General features: G+C 44.7%; 1 protein-coding gene across 3 annotated transcripts; it reads right to left on the bottom strand.

Annotated features, from left to right (window-relative positions):
- Positions 1 to 794: 794 nt before the first annotated feature.
- Positions 795 to 16,883, bottom strand: tnfaip2a (tumor necrosis factor, alpha-induced protein 2a). 3 transcript variants are annotated; one of them, XM_080790443.1, is made up of 15 exons: positions 16,828 to 16,883; positions 16,082 to 16,277; positions 15,118 to 15,237; positions 13,661 to 13,959; positions 12,740 to 12,867; positions 12,172 to 12,336; positions 11,120 to 11,234; positions 10,179 to 10,301; positions 8,378 to 8,472; positions 7,903 to 7,995; positions 7,573 to 7,699; positions 4,813 to 4,938; positions 4,447 to 4,602; positions 3,880 to 4,001; positions 795 to 3,064 (listed from the first exon to the last, which is right to left on the bottom strand). In XM_080790443.1, the coding sequence occupies exons 2-15, from the start codon at positions 16,245 to 16,247 to the stop codon at positions 2,887 to 2,889; spliced, it is 2,013 nt and encodes a 670-aa protein (XP_080646569.1). In that variant the 5' UTR covers positions 16,248 to 16,277; positions 16,828 to 16,883; the 3' UTR covers positions 795 to 2,886. The 3 variants fall into 3 exon arrangements, with proteins under 3 accessions (XP_080646569.1, XP_080646567.1, XP_080646568.1); XM_080790441.1 differs by having other exon boundaries at positions 13,661 to 14,016; positions 15,139 to 15,237; XM_080790442.1 differs by having other exon boundaries at positions 13,661 to 14,016; positions 15,139 to 15,237; positions 16,082 to 16,274; positions 16,828 to 16,860.
- Between the last annotated feature and the right edge of the window lie 512 nt (positions 16,884 to 17,395).

The raw sequence follows: 17,395 nt of genomic DNA, 5'->3' as shown, positions 1-17,395 counted from the left end.
AATAATTCTTTACAAAACAGGACAGCAAAAAAGCATTTAACTAATGCCCACACACACCAACACACTTGCTGTTTTTAAAATGCAGATGGTCCACTCAGTACAGAACAGATAATCTACACACTATAACTGTCATTGTCTCCAAGTATCCCCAATTTGCACTGTCACAGGTGAGGTTTGGTAGTAGTACATGATTTTTACCTGTTACATTCAATTATAAAAATGACAGACTTCAGGGGTTCAAACATTGTATATTTAAACACTGTTGGAACCAAGCTGAAATGTATGTTATGTTCAGGCCCTGCGCCACGGTGGGTCAAAGGGGGTACTTGACCCCTCAACCCGACCTCCTTGACCCCTCAAAAAAAAAAGACCTTTAGTGCTGAATTGATTTTATAGTGATATTTGGCAGTGATATTTGTTGAGATCTATGCTCTGAATTGTATATATATTTTTTATTATTGATGAAGTAATTATTGTGAAGTAACAAACCCCAGACCGGATATGCTTGTTATGATGATGTGTATATAACCAGGTGTGAGTAAATCTGCTTAGTGACGTGTGTCGTACTGATCCAGCAACACTACGCTGATGCCTCCTGGTGTATTGTGATATTGTGAAATATAGAGCGTCGCAGTCCCTCCCCCTTTCAGAACAAAATGTATTTATTTAAAGACGGTTACGCCGCGGACAAAGCTGTCTCTCAAACTGTGAGATTTAATCCCTGGTGGTGGTGGGCTATTTTTAGAATGTAATATGATGAGGATGAACTTTATTGCAGACACTATGGTCCATATACAAAACAAGACACCGAAACAAACAATACATCATAGAGATAGCCTACATACCAGACTATTTTCACTCCATACAGTCAATTAAAAACATATAGACACTGCCTCCAGTGTTTCCAAAAGCAAAAGGAGAACCTTGTATCTAATTGTAATTGTACCTCTCAGTCAGAATAGTAGTTCCGGAGTGGTGCCAACGGATTGTGTGGCCCTGGTCTTTCCCTATAGGGTCTGATCGAGGGTACGGTAGCTACTGGGACGCAAGTCGGGACTTGATCACCCCGGCTGGGTCACCCGAGTGAGGGGTAGGCCTATGATGTCCGCGAGACCATAAACCCTGATGACCTTGGGATACAGTTGCATCCGATGTATTTCCGTTCTGTATCGCTCTGTGATCCCTGTTAAGGCCATAATTAATACATTATTTGACTCCTTCAATCTACAAACCTGAACATAAAATTCCTCAGTATAGCCTACACTGGAGAGAAACCCTATGGATGTGATCAGTGTGGACAACACTTCTCTCGCATGAATAGCCTTTCAACGCCATGCGAGAACTCACACTGGAGAGAAACCCTATGGATGTGATCAGTGAGGACAACACTTATGGATATGCACTTATGCACCATATGCATTACACTTGTTTACAATAGGGTCCACCATTTTCAATTCATCTGAACTTTACATCGCGATGGATTGTGAGCTTGTAGATCGGAAACATAAAAGTAAAAATGGTGTGTGTGTGTGTGTGTTTGTGTGTGCCCGCGTGCGTGCAGTGTAAGTATTGAACCAATGAGAAGTAACAAGCTTGTGACTAAATAATAACTACGTGAGTTCTACCACCAGAGGGCAGCACATTTCCACAAAAGAATAAACTTCAGCTGCATCACTAGTCCTAGATAGGCTACAGTGGTTCTCAAACATTTTCATTTCACAGACTTGCGTGCCTCTGAGAGTGTACAAATGGACCTGTTAGGGCCCACTTATTGCTATCGAGCGCCGAAGTCCTGACGTCAATCGCTCATCCCCTGGTTCACAGAAGATATTTATCTATGGAGAATAACATGGAGTCATCTTAAAATGGTTTCATATAAGCATTGCGGTCCGAAAATAAACAAGTTGTTGTCATGGAGTTGGAATTCAACAGTACGTATAGCACACGGACTTCAATCACCGCAGCTTTGTTGTGAGAGAATGTGGAACATTCCTCGCTAGCAGCAAACAGATGTTCATAACCTCATACCATCTGTGTGTGTGTGTGTGTGTGTGTGTGTGTGTGTGTGTGTGTGTGCGTGCGTGCGCGTATGTAGACTACATTATGACAGCTTAATTGTCACAAAACAATAAGGCACATTAAGACTAAAAAGAACACATTAAGACTGATAATGGTGATTCATATTGATATTTAAGCCATAGGCGCACACGTGACGTCACAATAATTATATTGTCAGCTCTGTAAAGGACGGGAGAACATGAAAATCTTATATGGGTAAAAAGTAAATATATTTTACAAAGTCACTGCGGTAATAATTCATACTCATTTCACATGAGTTTTTACTCATGTGAAATGATTATGAATCTTATATATTTTACAAAGTGACTCCAGTTAATTTCATAATCATCACTTATAGTATAATAGCTCACATTAAATGTACCCAGTATCAAAGCAAAGTGCTTTTCATAGTAAACAGCTAAACACAAATATTTAGAATCTACTTAACCACTTCCACCATGGGGTCACAATTTCGCACACGCCATTATAGGTGAAAATTGTCACATATTTTTTTTTTGTATATCCTCTCTTCATAATGTAAATAATATCCCAAGCGGCACACTTTACTATACTTATTTAGATGGAAATAAGCGAATTAGCCCCATAGCCCCATTCAATTCATTGAGGGCTTATGGTAGGGGAAATAGCCAATAAGGAGTTTTTGCACAAAAAAAAACACCTGGACCTCTTTGTAACAACTACAAAGAAAGGTAAGAAAGCCTTCTAGCATGGAATTCTCCTTTAAGTACTGTAACAAAGCCATCTAAGGATCTACGTACATTTGGAGACAGACAGACAGACAGACAGACAGACTCTTCATCTGTCTCTTCATGTTTTGATACCCAGTTTGCCTGTCCCTTTGACCGTGACTTTGGAGAAGAACGGCAGGCCGTGATTGGTGGAGGAGAGCGATGGGCGGACCTCCTCCACACTGAGTTTGATTGATCTGAGGTCGGCGGAGGACAGGGTGCTTTTGACGGACAGGAGTGCCGACACGTGACGAGCACTGCAATAATAAACAAGACAACGATACATACTTAGATAGCATTTTATGTAGCCATATATCACTCTATATTTAAAAAAAATAACAGAAAAAAGGTGCGTGTTGTGTTGTCCCAAGGCCCAGAATTTGGTGCTACAACACCTGCTCATAGCCTCACTGTACAGATATTCTACTGTCAGACAGATGCTATAGGTGATCAATCGGGCGGGGTATTTAAGCTAACCTAATACTGCATTCTTCCTGCCTTCCTTCTGCATATGGTTCCTGGTTTTTATGCGCTGTTTGCTCCCACCGCCACCCCAGCACCACCACCGGTGGGCTCTGCTATTTCTGTTCCCCATAGGGGGGGTTGTTATTGTTTATCTATCTAGTACTTGGTACTATCTGGTCATTGGCCAGTCATTAGTCCTACAACTACAACCTATCTCAAACCCTAACCCTAACCTCCCACGGGGCAGCACACCTAAACCTAACCTTAACGCACGTCTAACCAATGGTTAGTCTAAAGTAAGTATGCACCCCTTAAGGTTTAATGATGGCTGTGTAATTGTAGGACTGGTCTAACCAATGACTAGTCTAAACCAAATACTGCTCTAAACTAAGTAGGCTACTGCACCCGTGTAATTGTGCCGAGCAGGGAGAAAACATAGCAGAGCCGAACGCCAAGATAATATATACATCAAATGTATTCTCATTCTATAATAAAATATTTCTTCAATCTCTCAGAGTCGTGAGTTATCTGACCGAACATGCCATAATGCCTTTGCAGTCTGCCTTTGCAGACAGACCTGTGAAGAAAGAAAGACAGACAGACAGACCTGAGGTCAGGGTAGTCTCTGGCCAGTGTTGCGACCTCCAGCTGTATACTTCCTGGGTCCTGGAGTCTGATGACCTCTGCCAACCTGGACAGGACCGCGGACATACCTGTCTCTCTGGAGCTCTGGGGACGGATGGACGGACGGACAGACAGACATGCTTCAAATGTTATCAACCCATATCAGCCAGTAGCTATAGATTACTTATCAAGACAATGCAATGGAGCCTGTAACAGCCAGCAGCCAAGCTGGCTGCGATTAGGAAGCGCGGAAGATAAATCACTGGCGCCGTTAATGCACCCTTACTGGTGTGTAACTCTTGAGTGTACAAATGGAACCAAATGGACCCTTACGAGTGTGTGACTCTTGAGAGTGTAGAAATGGAACCATATGGACCCTTACTGGTGTAGTGTAACTCTGAGAGGGTGCACACGCACAATTTAGACCTTACAGGTGCTCCGTGCTTGCGGTTAGGTGATAGTTTGAGGTAGGTGCGAGCGTGTGTGTGTGTGTGTGTGTGTGTGACATGTGTGTGTGTGTGTGTGTGCGTGCGTGCGTGGCGTGCGTCACCTGATCAGTGAAGTAGAGGTCGAGGTTGTGGGCGTCGTCGAGCATCAGCCTGGCGGCCGTTTCCTGTTCCTGTCTGCTCTTCATCCTCAACTTCCTCTTCATCATCCTCCTCACGTACTCCACGGAGACCGCCGAGTGAAGGCGGGACACTAAGACCTGCAAATAAAATACACCATTTGTATACAAATACACATACTACACACACACGACAGACAGACAGACAGACAGACAGACAGACAGACAGACAGACAGACAGACAGACAGACAGACAGACAGACAGACAGACAGACAGACAGACAGACAGACAGACAGACAGACAGACAGACAGACAGACAGACGGACAGACAGACAGACGGAGGGTCTCACCTCCATACAGGTGGGTTTGATCTCAGAGAGGTGAGACAGGTGTTCATGCAGAAGGCTCAGCAGTCCGTCCACGACCTTCTCTCCGTCCTGCATCCAACCCGGAGTCCACAGCTGTCTGTACCACACCTATACACACACACACACACACACACACACACACGTGCACACACACACACACACACACACACACACACACACACAGTCATTTACCTCGCAAGTCGACTCGATTCGACATGGGTTTCCACATATTATACAGACTATACAGAATAATACGGGCACAGTCGAGCCCTGTGGGACTCCGGAGGCATTGACTGGAAAACATTGCACGGATGCACGTGGGACATATCCCTCAGTGATGTATCCCAATAAGGGTCATCATCAGGGTTTTGGGTCTCTCGAACATCATATACCCCTCACTCAGGCGACCCAGCCGTGGGTGATCAAGTCCCGACTTACGTCCGTGATCAGTCTCATTATAGGGAAAGATCACAGGGGACACAGGCTATGGGGCGCTGACTGCTCACCTATAGGGTGCCGTCTACATTCCTGGCTAGTCACCCGTCTCTCCGCTGGTCACCAGACTATACCTGGCAGATAAGACATCCCACTAACCAGAATCAGAATATCAGTATATCAGTCTGGTTGCTATAGGGCCGAGCTTACCAGCACTCCACTCGCCTCCACACTTCCACTACAGACTGTTCATAAGTACTCTGCCAAGGTTCTATAGGCTTATTATCCCACGCTCAATGTCTTCACATACTGTAGTGTACAGTTAATATAAAACGCATTATTCAGGCACATTACAGTGCCTTTTTTTCTTGGCGCTTACGGCCGGTCGAGCTTCTAGTCATAGGAATCGAGAGGACGAGACTGGGTGCAGCGTCTCTGGAACCGTTCACATCACCATACATCCACTTACAGTTTTTCCACGATTGTTAAAGGGACACTTCACCCTTTTTGCAAAAAAATATATGTTAATGACGTTTAGAAGCTTTAGATCACTTTCCTGGGGGTATTTATGTGTGTAATATGTGGTTTTAGATATTTTAGATTGTAGCAGTGAGCCTGTTGTCTCTGATGTCATGGACACTGGTCTCACTACCTTCCTGGACTACAATTCCCATAATTATTTGGTGCACTGCTCCTCCTTGTGGATAGGGGGGAGAGCTGTCTTACTGACACATGAGATGTAGTCCAGGAAGGAAGTGAGCCCAGTGTCCATGACATCAGAGACAACAGGCTCACTGCTACAATCTAAAATATCTAAAACCACATATTACACACATAAAGACCCCCAGGAAAGTGTTCTAAAGCTTCTAAACGTCATTAACATATATTTTTTTGCAAAAAGGGTGAAGTGTCCCTTTAACAGGCAAAAATCGAGAGCACAATTTGCACTGCTTCACACTCCCTCATCTTGCATTAGACGGTTAACTTTACAGTAAAAATGAAATAAACCTGTTTTGGCTGCATATCTGTCTGCCTTTGTCTGACTATGAAAAAAGTATAGGCCTACACTTAGTCATTTTACAAAAGGAGAAATGGCTCATTCCGCAGACTCATTGCCATTCATATGGTGTGTTCCATTTCTACGATTGTGTTTTAAATTGTGGACTTCATTGTTCTGTAAATGCTCGGTGCACACTACCAGCTTCCATTTCGTGGAACGGATATATAATAAATAATAATAATAATTAATTAATTAATCTTATTAATAATAATAAGAGATTTGATGGCAAAGAGTAGTCATCTTGCAAAAAGTGTGTCGGGGGTTTGCATTTTGTGTGTGCCGTTTTGAGAAAGCCGTTATTGTGTTGAGAAACGTGCGTTAGCAATCGTGGAAAAACTGTAAGTCACAGTATAATTCACAACATCCCTATACTTCACTGTTCCCACAGGAATATGTTCTGAAGTTGGACGCAGACTTGGCATTCCACTACAAAGCTCCATCTGACTGGAACAATCTTCTGCTTTCACTCAGATGTATTACCTCTGTTATGGCCCCCCTTCAAGACTTCCCTGTATTCACATCTCCAAAAACCAAGCTGTTCTACTGCTTTTAACACTGCTTGGATTTATGTTCATTTCAAACTTTGACACAGATCATATATAGTAGGCTATACTGTATTCTCCGTTCTTGTTTTGTTTCAAATGAGTCGAGGGCTGCAGGTGTGCAGGGTGAGCAAGCTAAGCTGTACCTGTGCGTGCGCGGGCGTTGGCGTTGGCGTGCGCAGGCGTGTGTAGCATGTATACAAATTGTGTATTTTATTTGTATTGTAGGCCTATGTAATTAGGGGAGTCCTGATCACGTTCTTTTGCTCCTGATCTGATTCCGACCGTTTGGTTTTGAGTATCTGCCGGTATACCGATTTTTCCCCATCCGAAATGTATATATTCTTTAAGAACATACTTATGCCATGTCACAAAAGTACAATATCCCAAAATCACAGAAAACATCCAGTCTAATATCATACTTACTTACTTCTGTCTAATATCATGATATGGATATAATATTGACACTATAGGGACGTCCTGATCACGTTTTTTTTGCTTCCCGTCCTGATTCTGATAATTTGATCAAACGACGTGATCGGGCCCCCGATTTTCCGATCACGTGATCGGACCGGGACAACCCTCATATGTATAACGTTTCACTTTATAGTGTCTCGGACCCCCCTCCGAAACGAGCGGCTGTCATCTCAAGGGGCCATCGGTCCTCTCAGTACATCTCTGACCGTGCATTCAGCCAGCGTATACCTTCAGCTCCAGGTGGACGGGACCGGTGAAGTATCCGTAGCAACAGTCCTCCAGCACAGACAGGGCGGCGAGACAGCTCGTCTTCACCTCCTCCGGCAGACAGACGGCCGTCTGCTCCACGTAGTCTCTGACGAGACAGACAGACAGACAGACAGACAGACAGACAGACGAACATTCGTCACACTCGCATACAATTATTCATAATGTGTGAATCGTGTGTGTGCGTGTGCGTGCGTGCGTGCGTGCGTGCGTGCGTGAGTGTGTGCGTGTGTGTGTGTGTGTGTGCGTGTGTGTGTGCGTGTGTGTGTGCGTGCATGTGTGCGTTACTACCTGAATTGTTTGACACAGACCAGGTTTGCTTTCATCACATTGGGACAGTTTGGATGTTTTTCTTTCACAAACTCTTCCAGACGGCTCTCGTAACTGAAACGCGTTCACACATTTTACATACATGTTACATATTGATACGATGCGGTTACGTACACACACACACATGATCAGCAACACACATGCAATTTGCACCCATAGAAACACAGTCACTGGGTGTCGGGGTTTAACTTTTGAAGCTAGCTGGCCACCGAATTGGACACTATAGGGATGGCAGTGGATCAGTGGTATATATAGTGGCCGCTTGGGTATAGCGGAAGGTTCCCCGGTTCGATCCCCGAACAATGGTGGAGGTATTAACCACCAAAATTGTCTTGGTGCTCAAGGACACTTCGGCACTAACTCTGAGGGAACCCCGGGGATCGAACTGGGAACCCTCTGCCTGCCTAAATAGATGACAGTAGATAATACTCAGTACCTCATCAGGAAGCAGTGTAGCTGTGCAGTGATCCTGTGTGTGTGGCTCTGCTCTCTGAGAACACACCTGGCCTCGGTCACTGAACTGTTCACAGCCTGGACAGACACAAAATAATGCATTAATCAAAGTGAAATATCGATATCGTCAAATTAAATAAAACTAGACTGTTTTGATCAGAGCAATATAGTCATATATGAGTCATGTTGCGATACATATCAGTGGTGCTTAAAGGGATATTTATTGGACATTCCTCTGGTGGTCCAGCTTTTGGATATATGCCCGCTGACTGGTTTGTTAGAGGGGGACTGGTTTGATAGAGGGGGACTGGTTTGTTAGGGGGACTGGTTTGTAAGAGGGAAAGTTTTGCTTTAAAAATATTAAAGGTATAGGGTAAGTGATTGTCTTTGGTTAAAACAAAAACGTGTTTTGTCAAAAGGTTAAATCACTATACTGATAGCAACCACTGCTATAGAGTGTTTGTTCCGTAACAGAGGTCTCCCTGTCTCTCCAGCTCTTTAATAAACAGAAACATTTCCAGGTACAGTAGGTGACACAATTTAAGCCAATCAGGACAATGTAGCCATTTATCAGCTGGTTTTATATAGTATTCCAGTTCCAATGTTGTCTGCTCAACTAACTAACACATTCGTTGGCTATAACGGTTAAAATGAAACGTGACTTGACATGACTTGTCCTACCGAGTCTGTTCACTCGACAAGAACTAAATGTGAAACCAGCCTAACAACATGACAGGCAGTCACACCGTGAAATTAAATCATATTATATCATAATTAAACAACCATTTATTTTGCCTCTTCTTCTACATTCAAGATGAAATTATTGTTGCTATGAATTCTAAACCTCATCAGTATAGGCTATGACATTAACCCATTGAGACCCGAGGCCGCATCGGCGGCCCTCGCCTTATAGCTTTTAACCACTTTAACCATGATATTAAAACTTTACCTGTTGAAAAATAGCAGATATACAAGCTCAGAGGGTGGCACCGAGTGCTTGTAGATCTGCTATTGTTGAAAAATCTTGAAAATGTATATCATAACATCATCATATCATAAACCATCCAGGGGGGTGCAGGTTCCAATGGATTTTTGGGGTCTGTAACTGAGTGCATTTGTATACACGATTTACACTTACCCTTTCTGGAACAGATCCCTGAGAATCTTGTTCACACGGTAAGATGGGGTGGGCCGTGTGCATTTTCAGAGAATGTTTATTTTAATGATAAGTTTGTATATTATCTGAAAATATCAAAAAAAAACCAAGAGGACCCTTTTGGTTGCACCATTTGTGTCAAACGCTTTGTAAATATCTAAGAACACACAGAACAGAAGAAAAAACCCTTTACCCTGCAGTGCTCAAACTTTCTTAATTTTTCTGCGTTGATCTCCTTACACCCCCCCCCCCCTTCTTCTCTTGTGCGTGCAGTGCACTACATAATTATGTTTGTGTGTGCGTACGTGCGTGCAGTGTGCGTTCATTGTGGCATTGTAACACATGGTCCCATGCGGGGTCAAACTATATAAAGGCACCCGGGTGGAGTCCTCTGTGATATCCTGTTACACTGTGAATGACCTGCAGCTCATGTGTCTGTCTGTCCTACAATCACCCTAAACACCTGTTGAGTAGGGCTGAGACAGACAGACAGACAGACAGACAGACAGACAGACAGACAGACAGATAGACAGACAGACAGACAGACAGACAGATAGATAGATAGATAGATAGATAGATAGATAGATAGATAGATAGATAGATAGATAGATAGATAGGAATGATGCACCTCCAGAACAAGCACTGCCAGAGGGCTGAAACAGTAGCCGTCAATCATCTCAGGACTCCGCCCACTCTGCCAATGCTCCACTTCCTGTTTCAGAGCCGTGGAAACCCAACTGTTCACTTGGTCCTGAAAGAGGAGAGGAGAGGAGAGGAGAGGAGAGGAGAGGAGAGGAGAGGAGAGGAGAGGAGAGGAGAGGAGAGGAGAGCGGGGGAAGTAAAACATACCTCAACATTTCAACATATGTATTCACATGTATTCAACAGAATACAGGACTTTTGCTTGTAACCATGCGCTGGCTGGTGGTATAGAAGCATCTTTGGAGCATAATAGGTATGGCTGTGTAACTCTGAGGCTGTTCAAACCTCAGGAAATGGGAAAACAAAGTGGCATGTACATTTGACCACTGCAGTCTGGAAGAGGCATTCCTTACCAAGGTGCTTAAGTACCAGCGTCTTAAGGATGCTATTATACAGCTTGGCTACAAATGTAAACTACTACGTGTTCATATTTGGAAGCCTCGGTAATGTCCATAAATCAGTGGTGATGGGGGGCCTGCAGATTGCAGGCATGCCCAATAAGCCGAGAGCTATGAAGGCATCGGCAAAATTCAGCTCAGTGTCTGCAATAATTGGCAGTCGCCATATATGGAGAAGGCGATGCTTTCTGTACCCCGTGATCTGTATCCTGAAGCACTTGTTGTAGAGTTTTCTTTTTTTCAAGTTTGTGCATCCACTATTGTTTGTGTTCAAGAAAGTTCTTGTAAAAATGTAAATGTAAATAGATGTTAAATGTGTGTGTGTGTGTGTGTGTGTGTGTGTGTGTGTGTGTGTGTGTGTGTGTGTGTGTGTGCGTGTGCGTGCGTGCGTGCGTCCGTGCGTGTGTGTGTGTGCGTCTGTGTGTGTTTGTGCGTGTGTGTTTGTGCGTGTGCGGGCGTGCGTGTGTACCTGTTTGTGCGCAAGGTACTGCTCCTCCAGCCGTGAGTGGTCGTCAGCAGGAAGCAGCGTTCCCAGTGCGTGTGTGTCTATGTGAGCACACAGCTCCGCATGGCCCAGGATGTCCCTGCAGGTGCAACATGATTAGATGCAACACATGGTCAGATCCATATATAGCAACAGATAGCAGAGCTATACATGCTACGTCGTGTGACATCACAACACGCTGTGGTGAGTTTACAGATCTGCTATTTTTGACGAGCTTTGACAAAACTGTCGTTTTTCTATAGTTTATCCCGGCGGATCGTGCCGGGAGCTGCCTATGCCATAGAAAGCATAGGTGGACTATATGACCACAGTGGCAGGTTAGATTAAAAAACAAAAAACAAAAAACAAAGTTTATCCTGCCTTAGATTTTTCTATTGTTGGGTCTGTAAACCGTGTTTTTCTCTCACGCGCACACACACACACGCACAGAGCTTGTGGGGGTTAATGCTCAATTGCTCAGGTCAGGTGTTTTGTAAGTATTTTAGTATGACTCAGGGGTCTGCTCCTCGCCGAGTATATAAGCCCCCTATATCACAGCACAAAGGTCCAGTGGAATGTTAAGACCCTTCATGGTCAAAACCATGACTCATGCTCACAGAGACTGACTATAACATTCACGCACCAGCCAGTCCAAACAGTCAATTGAGTCAAACGTGTTAAGTTAAACCTATATTTCCTGTTAATAACCTGGGTGAAATGGGCAGCATTAATGGGGGGGTAAAGGGGAGACACTTTATTGTGAAGGGATGACATGCTTAACCCATTCTGGTGTTAGCATTATGTTATGCTTTAGCTATTGAAAAATAGCAGATGTACAAGCTCATAGCGCGCCACCGAGTGGCGCGCTACGAGCTTGTAGGTCTGCAATTTTTGAAAAATCGAAGAGCGACTGACATAGAAGACATTTTTTATAGAATCTGATCTCGGGTCAGAATGGAAAACTGTCAGGATGTAGAGAAGACATTTCTTTTAGAATCTGATCTCAGGTCAGAATGGGTTATATAAGGATAACGTACTCGGGGTAGATGTGGTTGACCCAGACCAGCAGGTATCCACAGTCGTCCGGCTCCAGCGGCGGCGCTGCAGCCGAGTGGACGCGCCGCGTCAGCCTGCTGGAGAACACCTGGTGGTACAGTCCAGCGTAGAGGTTCACCACGTCCATGTCCTCGGGGTAACACGGCCTGTTATACGGGATAAGGGGTGCAACGGTCAACCATTTAATATCCTCGGGGTAACACCTCATAGAGTATATATTAATAGAGAGACGGCACCGGATTCCTCCTCCCATCCACTTGCGTTAAGTTGCTCTATAAGGCCTTTTTGGGGGGTTCTGGACAACCGTGGGTCCGACCGACCCGACATCGTTCCACACCACACGGTGGTGTGGAACGTGCGTGTCGAATTTGAAGTCGGCGGGGCGAACGGTCCTCGAGTTGCGTGGATTACACACGTACAGAGACTTGGTGAATTTATATAGATACAGTAGATAGATAGATAGATAGATAGATAGATAGATAGATAGATAGATAGATAGATAGATAGATAGATAGATAGATAGAGCTTTAGCCCTACATATATACCCACCTGATGTCTCTGACCACGGTCAGCAGGTCCTCCTTGAGCCGTCTCCCCACCTGACACAGCTCTCTCTTCAGAGGGGAGGACAGCCGCGCGTCCGAGGCCATCAGAGACACGTCTTCTTCTGCTGCTGTCTGCAAAAACAGTCCAACACACACACACACACACACGTACACAGAAATGCAACATGACAATTCGGGTGCAGTACTTAGTTTAGACAGTTTTTGGTTTAGACTAGTCATTGGTTAGACCAGTCATTACTCCTACAACTACAACCTATCTCAAACCCTCACCCTAAACCTAACCTCCCACGGGGCAGCACACCTAAACCTAACCTTAACCCATGTCTAACCAATGACTAGTCTAAACTAAGTATGCACCCCGACAATTCCACACGTACACAGAAAAACAACAAAACAATCCCACACGTATACACAGAAAAACAGCATGTTCTTGCAGTCGGGGCAGTGGTGGGAGAGATACTCCCTTTTATATGTTAAAAGTACTAGCCTTTCTGTTCCAAGTTAGTAAAAGTCCAGTCCACTCTCTACCCCTGCGAGCCACTGCCGCCCTATAGAGCATTGCAGTCCTGACGAGCGTCCCGGGAGACAATTTCGGACCCAGACCCACAGGAACACACCCAGGGTTCCCGGCCTGGTTCCGGCGAGCCGCCCCGCGTCAGAAACGGTAGAGGAATGCCAATTACCACGTGGGGGTCCCCGGGGGTGGGGGGGGGGGAGTTCCAGACCCCCAGGAACGCGCCCATGAGGGGGCCGGTTCTGGGCGTGCCGCCCCATGGCCGAAACGGTAGAGAAAGGACAGAGTAAACTAAACTAAACTAAACTAAACTAAACTAAACTAAACTAAATTATCATTATGTCTAGGAATCGGCCTCAGGTCATCAACGGGCCGTGTGTGTGTGTGTACCTTCAGCCTCGACTCCACCGTGCTCCGCAGCAGCGTGTCGTGCGTGTTCAGGCACCGGTGTGGACGCCACGCGGGGGCCTCCTCCTCCTCCTTGGCACCGCGCCGCTCCCCCCAGAGCGTGTCGTGCTCCTCCTGCCGCTGAACCACCCTCACGGCCCTGCGGAGCGCCTCCAGGCGGTCCCCTCCTCCTCCTCCTCCTCCCGCCGTTGGGGGCGAGAAGGAGTCGTGGACGGCCGTCCACAGGCGGAGGAGCAGCAGCTCGTTGTCTCTGTGCAGCCTGTCCACCTGCTCCTCGTTGTCTCTGTGCAGCCTGTCCACCTGCTCCTCGTCCTGCTGGCAGCTTCCTGGAGGAGGAGCTGCACATGGGTGGAGAAAAGTACACTCAAATGTTTTACTTAAGTAAAAGTATCAATGCCTCAATGTAGAACTATAAAGGCTCATACATAGTCTGGATTTTCGGTGGTTAGGTGCACCACAGAACTACAACGTGACGTCACGAGCCGCGGTGAAGAGCAAACCACCGCCACCGCTCCAGCCCTTCTCTCTGTTTTTACTCACCACCGCTCAACGTTATTTCAGCTCCGGTGGTCAGCTCACCACCGGAGTGGTGGTCACCTCACCACCAAAAATCCAGACTATGAATAGGCCTTAACACCGTTGCATTAAGTAAAAGTCCGGAATGCACATGAGTAAAAGTTCCCAAAGTATTGACGTCAAAATGTACTTAAAGTATACCTAAAGTATAAGTAGTCATTATTGCAGCATGTCCCATTTCAAGTTTTCAAATGTATAAGTATAACTTTTGAAAATAGCATGCAGATCTACAAGCTCACAGAAGGCCACAGAGGCTGAAATGTTGTGTTTTTACTCCGCCTTGTTTAATACAGTTTCCGGGGATCTTTCAAAACGGCGTGCAGACTTATCCTTCCTTTTGCAGTCTGTTCTTTTTTTGTTCGAGCACCCGTCGAATTGACCCGGGACGTGCGTGCACCTCCTGCACCACTAAAAATAAAGTCCAAAATCTCCCCCGGTCTATAGGGATAACCCTTAGAGTATATATGAATAGAGAGATGACGTCCGAGTTCTCCTCCCATCCACTTGCATTAAGTTGCTCAAAAGCGCATGAGGCGATTTCACTCCTCCTTCCGGGTATAGGAACAGAGTACATTCTGGGATGGATTTGCCCCAAACAAATGAACGCGCTGGTCCGTTGACTATCATTGTGCACGTTCACGACGGCAGCACGCTCGTGCTCGTGCGCGTTCGTTCAACGGTAGCGCGTTCATGTGTCAGGCTGCAATATCAAATTCGGCACCTATATGTCCATTTCGCCTCAGGGTTTCCGCTGCATGGGTGCCTTCTCTATTCATATACTCTAAGAAGGGATAACCCTTAAGATATTGGACTTTCATGCGGGCTGACCTGAGTTCGATTCCCGGGGCATTACATAATACTACAGTGTGACAAGCAGCCTATACCTCCAAAAAGCTGCTCCTCCCTGCAGAGCAGCTCCCTGCAGGCCTCCTCCAGGAGACCCTGTTTCAGCTTCTCCTCGAAGCTCAGCACCTCCTCCCCTGCTGCAAAGGTCAGTGGAGTTTCACTTGGTTTTCATTTGTATTACGGCTTAAGACCCAAATATCTTAAATATTGAATCAAGCAACTGAAGAAAATGGTCTGCGGTGCCGGTGCGGCACAAAAGCCATGCAGAGTAGACAAAATATGGGGGAAACCCCCCAGAATATTCATATTTGAACTGAGGATATCACTCCCAAATAATCATTTGAACTGAGGTTATCACTCCCAAATAATCATATTTGAACTGGGGACCCCCAAAATAATCATATTTGAACTGAGGACCCCCAAAATAATCATATTTGAACTGAGGACCTAGCCAAAAATAATCATTATAGAGGGTACTACTATACACAACTGTACACATCATCGTCATCATACGTGGAAGTTATGCTGGAAATACTGTGGCAAAAGAATACTTAAAAGAAAACTACTTTCTGGCCTTGACAGCCCATACATCCAAACAGAAAAGTGAAAGTCCTATATCTGATTGCATTAAACAACATTAAATGACGTTAATCTCACTTTGCCACTCGATTTGCCACTCAGTGTATGCATGTGAATGCTTGCCTATACTGTATTTGAACTGCACCCACCCAATATAATCATATTTTAATTGGGGACCCCAGTCACCCTGACAAGCATTTGGAATTATAGGAGTTGACAGACAAATATTATAGTGAAAATAGCAGATCTGCAAGCACCAAGCACGTAGATGTATTTTCTAAATTGTTGCCTCTTTCTTAAATATTATTTGACAATTTGGCCAATGATTTTTGAGGTTCTTAAAAGTAACCCTATAACCCTAAAAAAAAGAAAAAAAAAGAAGGCTATGGTGTGTTAACTCACCGGGTGGCCTGTTGTCCTCAGAAGGACAGGCGTGATGTTTGGACTTCCTGTCCTCTGCGGGATGTCTCTTGGTCCTCTTGACCAGCTCGGACAGCTTCAGCTTGTTCAGGTATTTGCCACACATCCCTTTGGCTTTCCCAAGCGGCTCCGTTTCCACGTCCGTCATTATCTCTTATTGGAACCAGCTGTGGCTCTTCTGTTGAAAATGAATCAGTCAATAATGATTGCTTTCTATAAAAGCACCACTATGTAACTTTCCTCTTCTTCTACGCTGGATTTGAACCCGCGGTTTCTCTGCGTTAAGTGCTGAAATATTTACCAATTGAGCCGGCCTGCTTGCTCAGGGGATTAATTGAATCTTGACCAAGTCAGAATTAGTCAGATCCTGTGTCTCTAGTCTAGGTGATAGGCTACATGACCTTTGAAATGATATAAATGTCTCAATAGAAAAGTATAGGGACATAAACATACAACCACCCCAACAGAATTAGACAAAATGACATTGTATTCATTAAAAAAGTTACATATTGAGACTTTAGCCTAAGTAAAAAGTACGAATAACTTTTCCATTCGGCCCAATGCAGACATAAGCCTACTTAGTAAAATGATTCTATTCAATTTGTGTTGTAATTTTTTAGGTACAAAAGTATACTTATTCTAAATCCTAACAGCTTTTGTGGAAAAACGTATGTTGCTATAGGCATTATGTAAAATGATTGCTGACTGGGTTAAAGAAAAGAACGAACCTTTCTGCGTGCTGCTGCTTTGCTGTAGTGTTGGGTTGAGTGACTTTTGCTTCTACAGTTACAGTACAAGAGGCATAGGGGATCGTGTTGCCTTTATTGTCGGTGTAAGGCAGCACAGCATGCACAGCCTTTCCATGCAGAACACTAACAGCCACTCTCAGGGAGGAGTGTATACTGTTGGAGATAGGCTCTTGATAACAACAAACAAATTGTGCAGTGAGATACTTTAGAAAAACCCTCTTGGAGCACGCTATCTCTGCGCGTCCTTTAATTGGTGAAGTTTAAGAACGGACAAAGGTATTAAGGATTTAACATGTATTTAATCAAACTGCATAAAGTTAAAAGTATTACAGATTGAATAATAGAATGAATATGAAATGTACTACATGAGATCTCATGGGCGTCAGAATTATATCCCCTTGCAGATACAATCGCCAAGTGACAGTTTGTGAAGTCTGCGCACTGGTCAAATGCTTTCCCTGCCCATTTTTACATTAACATATAAAGCCAAACACGGTGGATTCCAGATGACGATTTCTGTGTATGTTCCCCTCGATACTTCTGCTTT

This window comes from Protomyctophum bolini, assembly GCF_963924005.1.
Source record: "Protomyctophum bolini genome assembly, chromosome: 19".
NCBI lineage: Eukaryota > Metazoa > Chordata > Actinopteri > Myctophiformes > Myctophidae > Protomyctophum > Protomyctophum bolini.
Note: the sequence above shows the minus strand (reverse complement) of the source record. Positions and strands in the feature narration are given on the sequence as shown.

What these genes read in the sequence shown, in the direction of transcription:
- tnfaip2a (XM_080790441.1), bottom strand. Translation starts at nt 16,247, where the DNA reads ATGACGGACGTGGAAACGGAGCCGCTTGGGAAAGCCAAAGGGATGTGT. An exon ending in CCGTCCACCTGGAGCTGAAG is followed by an intron (nt 4,939 to 7,572) that starts GTATACGCTGGC and finishes GTGTGTGTATAG; the next exon opens with GTGTGGTACAGACAGCTGTG. An exon ending in AGAGACTACCCTGACCTCAG is followed by an intron (nt 3,065 to 3,879) that starts GTCTGTCTGTCT and finishes TTATTATTGCAG; the next exon opens with TGCTCGTCACGTGTCGGCAC.